Here is a 7,667-nt window from a genome sequence, read left to right on the forward strand (position 1 = left end):
AATTGATATATATATATATATAGAAATTATATAAAAAAATTTTAATTCCTGGAAATAGTAATATCTAGGATAATTTTATAAAGATACTATTTCAAATAAGTTAATACAATGTTATGTTTAATATTTTTACATCTGCTTCTGCTACTGTTAAATGCAAAATTCAATTGTATTCATAACTCAACGACTACGTTATCGTAATACATATAATATTTAATAATATATTTTCTTAACATCGTCTATTTTATTGTATAGATGAGATGTATAGAAGAATAAAATAAATATGACTAATTTAAAAATATAATTAAATTTACAAGAAATATATTACACGAAACAATATAGTAGACAGGGATATTGAAACGTTTACTATAAGGCTCAAATTAATTTCTGATTGTTTGAAAAATCTTATAATGAGACATTAGCAAAGGCAGAAGAAGGCAAATGTATCACATCATAGAACTTTTCTGGTTTTTTGAATGTTTGCATAATGAAATCATGCAAAGCCTGTATCGCTGTTATTTTCATTCTACAGTATTTTTTTTCTCAAAGCAATCAATAAATTGGTAATCGTTATAGTAGCAAATATCCGCTTTATATTCTCTTGTAGTATCCCGTGATACATCGATCCAATATAGTCTATATAACATATTGCATAGAATTCTTTGTATAGAATAATTTTCAAATTTATTCACACATTTGGAGTAGCGAATTTATAGTTATATCCTTTTTCCCTTGATTAACGTCGTATACTGATTTGATAACTTCTTTGTCAATATTTGGAAACATCTCCGCAAGCTGAAAAAATATAAACAAAATTTATGATATAATATTGCAATATGCAAAGTGATAAAAAAGGTTATAAATTTATAAGATAAATAGTACTTCTCAAATGAAAAAAAAATAAGTTCTAATAAACATGAGTTAACTAACTCTTCCTTTTAGTTAAAGAAGGAAACTTTCCTGCTTTGGAAGCTGTCATACCATACGGAAACAATGGATTACATTATTATCTGTAGTGTTATGAAACGTGTATAAAATAAAAAGACACTTAAAGGATTGTTTTTATGCAAAGAGGAAACGCGAGGGTACGCTTTCAAAGAGGGAAAAGCGTACTCGCATCAACAGAAATAAAAATTTATTCATAGCATTAAAAATATCGAGTTTTTACCTATGTTTATTAGAACTTTTTTCATCATTTAGGGAATATTATTTATTCTAGAAGTCATTTATCACCATAAATAATATATAAATTACCTGTTTTAATTCCACTTCAGCATTTGGTAGCAAACTTGGTACAACAGGTGGTGTTGCAATAGTTGATACTGGTTGAGGTGTGGTATATACATTAACAGGTGCATATGATGTCATACCAAACATTGCCGTAGAAGGTACCATCATTACAGGTCCAGGCATATACGAAGGACATTTAGGCTAGAAAACAATAATGTTATTCCATCTAATAAGTGAGATAAAATTAAATTTAATATTTTTTAATCGATGAAATCTCTATGAAAGTATAAATATTTTTAAGAAGACATTTACCATATAACTAAAAACTAAATTAATCATGCCTTCCAGGTTATCGCCTTGCTTGCCACTAAGCATATACCAATCTTCATGTGTTTCAGTACCTTGAAGAACTTTAGGTGGTATGTCTATATGACCCCATGCGATTAACTCATCCATTACAAAAGAACATTCATCATATATTTCTACATATATTTGTGTAACTCCTGGCGGTAAAAAACTATAAAATGTAATATAATATGTGATAAAATATGTTTCATTTATATTTCTATATTACTTTATACAGTGTTTCTGAAGTTTTTTCAGCCAAGCAGTGTAAGCATATTTTATACACGAAAATAAGAAAAAAATGTTCTACAAACATAGGTTGTTTAAAGCCTTATTCAAAAGTTATGATATAAATTGTAAATTACCTAATTTTTTGTTCAAAGTATCGAACACCTATGTGAATGCATATTCGAAAATATTGATCCATATGGTATTTTTCTGTCAAAAAATTTGCATTGATATTTACAGCAGCTCTACTAATTTCGTTGCACGAATTATATAAGTAATGAATGTCCGCATATTTTTAGTTTACAAATACACTATTGGCATTTCGATTAGTAGTATTCCAGAAAAAGAAAGTTAAAGAGAATCAATATCGATTCAAATTCGCTAAATAATTTAAAGATAGTGAACATCATATATAAGCGTAAAAAACGTTATACATAATCGACGAAATTTAAAGCCAATTTCATTATTATTTCTTATTTTCATGAATAGAATATATATATTATACTAACAAAGTTTAGCTGTGAAAACTTCAGACACGTTGTTTAATAAAAAAAAAAAAATAGAAAGAAATTATAAAAACCATTGTATAATTTTATTCCAACGTGGATTTTTTCCTCCGTTTGAATCTGTATGTGTTTCATAGATCGAATGGCCAACTCTTAATCTAACATATGGATCCATTCTTGTCATCCCATAATTTTTTACTAATTTTGCCTGTAATTTATAAAAATATTTATCATAACATTATCTTTGCGTAATATACTTTAAACTTGTTATCTATTAACGCGGGAACAATAATTTGCAATAAGAAATATTTGAATTTGTTGTTAATACAATCTAACCTGGGCAATTGTTATACTAAGTTTGCCCATACGTGGGTCAGGTAACATAGGAGTACTTTGCATCTGTAATTGATGCAAAGCCAATGCAGCTTGTTGATCAGCTGCTTCTTGTTGTTGCTGTGCATTACGATCTTCTAATTTCAGGAAGCCTTGTGGAAGAGGACCAACAAAAGCCTAAATCAAAAAGAAAGGAAACGATATATATATATGTATAATTCAAATAAACATAAATTTTGTATTATGATCTAGAATGTTTAAATAATTTTTTGCAATATATGATAGGCAATGTCATTACAACTAATTAATTAATTAATTAATATTTCATATTACAATACTAAAAGAATAAAAAAAAATAATTCTACACATTTTAAATTTAAGAAAATATTTACATAAATCTTTAGTATTATTTTTTTTTTACATATTAACATTGTAGGTTAAAAAAATAATATATTTTATTTATATTTATTATATCTCAGTATTTTCCAATAATATCTACATACACCTAAATTGCAAATAAGGATCGGAATAATTAATGACTCATAAGTAATGAACATAAATACGTAAGTAGAAACGATGAATAATCTCAATAATTATAATGAAATTTATTAATTAAGCAAATATAGGAATGAACGACACTTACTCGCTTCTTCCAATTTTCATATAACTCTGCACGTGCATCAGTATCCATTACGTAGTGATTGAAGAGGTTAATACTTTGAGAAGATTATTTTAGCGAATTTTTTATTTTTAAACGATCATTGCAAACATGAAAGAATAACAATCTGTCAAATCTTGCAACTCATACAGTCATAAAACACATGTATTCATCGCTTGTAATACATTTGGGTGAGTTCTAAACACGTAATAGAGCACGAGCTCGTTCATTGGTGGAATCAGAAAAACTAGGGCAAATTCATCCAATCAAAAACGGTCTAATGGCGAACGATCAACCAATCATCTTAGTGCTATAACCTAACTAATAAAAAAAATTGGAGACGTTTGTATTAAGTCGTGCATTGAAAATTAATTATGACCAATATTAAATATATATGCATTTTAATATAATATAATATTTATAAATTCATTTATACAAAGCAAATATATATATATAAATAAGAATTGCTTTGTAAAATAATTTGTTATGCATTGATTAAATAAAAAAAATGTTGTAATGAATGATATTGCATTTTAAGGGACAATTTAATTTGAAATATTAAGGTGACTTTGAATTTATTTCAATATCACATTGTTACTGTTGGAAATATTTAAATATAAAATATAAAACATTTAAAAAATCTATATAAATAAATATAAATTAATATAAATTAAATAATATATTGGCTTCTATTACTTTCCTTTTTACGGGTTTGAGAAATTTTTCTACATACCCTATCTTTCTACAACCATTTTCCACCTCTCTGGAGTCAAGAACACGTGGTGTTTTGAAATAATCACCCATCCAAGAATTAATCTTTCCCATTGTTACTTAATAGCTTTAACGAGGTGAGACCGTTGACTAATTAATAAAAAATATATAATATAAATGAGAAAATTATTAATAAAAATATATTAATATATAAAATTGTTCATTTAATAATTGAATACAGAAATAACGTAATTATATATATGTAGGTAGGTTGAAAAGTTTTGAATTTTACATACAAATAATTTTTTATCTCGAACTTATTTTATTTAAAAAAATAATACAAGTTTACTTTTGTTTTATATTGAATATGTTTTATATTATATCATACGTTGTATTAGAAGGAAAGGAAATAAGGGATGATTAGTAATAAAATAATTTCATCATATAGCGTTAATAATTCATTTATTAAAACTTTCTATAATATCTAAATTTCCATAGTCTGTTCAATCATCACCTATACGTCTTTCCCTTAGTTGTTACTCGTTATATAATGTTTTATTCACATCCCCCTAAAAGCATTTACCTATGTCTTTTGAATTCGCATTGTCTTTCATAGCTAATTGTAAGTCCTTTTAAAAGGTTTCTTTTTGCATAATAGAAACGTCGTTATAGTTCGAGAAATTCATCTAAATGCGCCCCGTTCTTTTGGTTTCTTTTTATTTATATTTTTTTTTTCTTTTCTTTTTTTTTTCTTTTTCTTCCTCTTTCCATTTATTTTTCATCAATAAAGATAATCGCTCGAGAAACGAGACAATTTTCAAATATAATAACATTTTGGCACTAAATCGTTCATCGTTAAATTAATTTTAATTGGCACTAAATTGTTTTTGGCACTAAATTATTAAATTATGATAACAAATTAAAACTACACACAAAATATAACATCTAATATACAATATATAAATTAAAAATGATATAAAAATAATTTTAGAAAAAAATTTAATCTAAAACAATTATTTGTTTTTTTTTTCTTTTTGTGTGAATGTACACAGCGAAATTTTTAAATTAATTTTCTTCTTTTGTTTTCTATTTAAAATATTGAGAAAATGAAATATGATAGCATAATATCTGTTTGTATTTTCATTAATACGTTGACTTCAACCGTGAAACTCATTTCACAACGAGTAATCAGAGATATGTATTCTCACTAAACGCTCTGAATTGAAACGCTGTGTATCTATACGTTCAGCAGGAACGCGTCTTTAAAGTTTTTTGTTTATTTTTGTTTTTTTTTTCCTTTTTTGTTTCGTTTTCTATGAGTACAGTCCAGTAATGGATTTTCGCTCCTCTCTTCTTGTTATGTACATTTCGATTGGGTATTATTATTATTATATATATTTTCTTTATGTACATGCTCGTATTTTTTCTTGCCTTGCCAAACTTGTCTTTTGTGCGTTTGGACATATTGTTATTTAATTGTATATGTATATATAATATAATCCGTATAATATATTATTATTATTATTATTATTATTATTATTAGTATTAATTCTGAGTTTCTAGGCAGTTGTGTGTTATTTACGCTAAATACGTTTGAGGTTTCTTAATCCCTAACAACGAAATATTTAGATTTGTGAATTTGAAATTTAAAAGAAATTTATTATCTCAAATGATTTTTCGAAGATATTTAGTATATTACGTTTGTATGATTATTTAAAATTTTTGATTTATCATACGTAGGAAAAGTTCTTTTAATTTAGTGTTATTTTTTACTGAAATTTACAATTGAAATTGAAAAGATTAGGTATTTTTTTTTTTTTTATAAGCCTTTGGTATCATAAACATTTTATGATTAATTGATACAATCCATATGTTTTCTAAATTTTTCTAAATTTTTCTATGAAGTCATTTTTCCAATTATTTTTGACATTATTTTTTAGAAATAAAGTTTTATTGTAATTTTGTTTATTTTACTAGTATTCCCTTGATTCAAATATATTGTTAATATATTTCGAGATATATTTGTTACTGCAATTTTCACGAGTTTAAATATCAAACATTTTTAATTGGTCTAATTTTTCTATATATAATTTTTCCGACATGGAAATTAGTGAAAATTGAATATAAAACGTAGTAAATAAACAAAATTACGATAAAAACGTTTATGTACTTTCAAAAATAATGATAAAAACAATTGGAAAAATGATTTTATGAAACGAAAGCAAAATAATACGTTTAGACGAATGTGAATTTTTATAATTCTAAAGAGTTATAAAAAACAAATCTTTTCTTTTGATGAAATTATTATTGTTATAACAAAATAGTACACGGAACTCTTCTTTTTATTTTGTCAAATTTCAAATCAATTTTTATTTAAAAAATGCCTACTAAGAAACATTTAATATCTTACAAACGTATTATATTTAATGCATTCTATTTTCATTTAGAATTAATTTCGTTTTAATCTTAAAATTCACAGATCCGAATATCCCATTGCGATATCATTCATTTCATTCCTTTATGAACCTCGTCCACGTTTTTAAATCTTTCACTTGTTCCATTTTTCTCTCCTATTTTTTGCTCGGCATTCATTGGTTTGAGAAAAAACAACAACAAAAATAAGAAAAAAAAAAAATCTGAATCTATGTATGTGTGCATATCTGATTTCCTTACTTAAATTTGGAAAAAAAAAAACTTAAAAAATTTTGTACGAGAGAAAATCATCTCGTAATTTTTCTTAAAATTTGTCTCTTCATTTTTTCCTTAACACAAGCGTTCACATGTACGTACACTTACTCATTAATACTAAATTAGCAAGAGAGACACATTTAACGAGTATTTGCACGTACAATAGTAGCTCGATTATAAACAATTACGCCATTTTCTCTAATTCGATTTCCATTACAATTTTCTATTCTTTCATCATTTACAAATAATTCGCGAACGTTTGGATTCCAAATGAATTCGTTCTATATAATGTTGTTCATTTATTTATTCATTTATTTATCTTATTTATTTATCTTATTTTCGGTTTTTTTTTTTTTCTCTCTCATACCTCCCCTCGTTTTCTTCAAGATATCAGCATTTCTCTCTCGAAGGATTATTTAATTTGAAATACTTGTTGTTTTCAAGGTTTCGGTATATAATAATAATATAATGTTCTTGCTCGAAGGAAAACTAATTATAATATGCTTTTTTTGCCGCTTGATAATGCAACCGCGCGTGCAACGTTTTTTTTTTTTTTTTTTTATATTTATTTATTTATTTATTTATTTATTTATCTCTCATTTGTTCCTTTAACCATTAATAATAATAAATATTTAAATATCGAAGCGAATTATTCTATTGAATATGCAGAAGTATCGCTGCAAAAAAGAAATTATTTCTTGCTTGCTTGTGATGCATCTTTTTATTTATTTATTTATTATTTTTTTTTTATCATCATCGTCGTCTTCTTCCTCTTCTTCTTCATCATCTTCCTCTTCTTTTTATTTTTCCACACGTCGACGAATTTCAACGTGCGATAATATTTCGTTTGCGTTAAATAAAATTACACATTCGTGTAATTTTTGTATTTATTTATTTAGACTTATATTTTACGAATTTATAAATCGTTTCAATATGTTTATGCTATTTTTTTTAAATTGTCGACTACGTTT

At 25.2% G+C, this 7,667-nt stretch overlaps 1 protein-coding gene across 1 annotated transcript; it reads right to left on the reverse strand.

Moving 5' to 3' along the window:
- Nucleotides 1-100: 100 nt before the first annotated feature.
- LOC106786011 (toll-interacting protein A-like) lies at nt 101-3,473 on the reverse strand. The gene is made up of 6 exons (XM_014746949.1): nt 3,283-3,473; nt 2,643-2,816; nt 2,381-2,514; nt 1,540-1,744; nt 1,252-1,428; nt 101-792 (listed from the first exon to the last, which is right to left on the reverse strand). Exons 1-6 carry the CDS (start codon nt 3,328-3,330, stop codon nt 682-684), a joined length of 849 nt encoding a protein of 282 aa, XP_014602435.1. The 5' UTR covers nt 3,331-3,473; the 3' UTR covers nt 101-681.
- Nucleotides 3,474-7,667: the final 4,194 nt, after the last annotated feature.

Source organism: Polistes canadensis, unplaced genomic scaffold (assembly GCF_001313835.1).
Source record: "Polistes canadensis isolate GaletaPanama2010 unplaced genomic scaffold, ASM131383v1 scaffold_62, whole genome shotgun sequence".
NCBI classification, from domain to species: Eukaryota; Metazoa; Arthropoda; class Insecta; order Hymenoptera; family Vespidae; genus Polistes; species Polistes canadensis.

Bases quoted from the DNA above. Each gene is read 5' to 3' on its own strand.
- LOC106786011 (XM_014746949.1), bottom strand. From the start codon at position 3,330: ATGGATACTGATGCACGTGCAGAGTTATATGAAAATTGGAAGAAGCGA. The intron at 2,515-2,642 runs GTTAGATTGTAT...TATAAATTACAG, and splicing joins TTAGTATAACAATTGCCCAG to GCAAAATTAGTAAAAAATTA. The intron at 1,429-1,539 runs GTAAATGTCTTC...ATTGTTTTCTAG, and splicing joins ATTTAGTTTTTAGTTATATG to CCTAAATGTCCTTCGTATAT.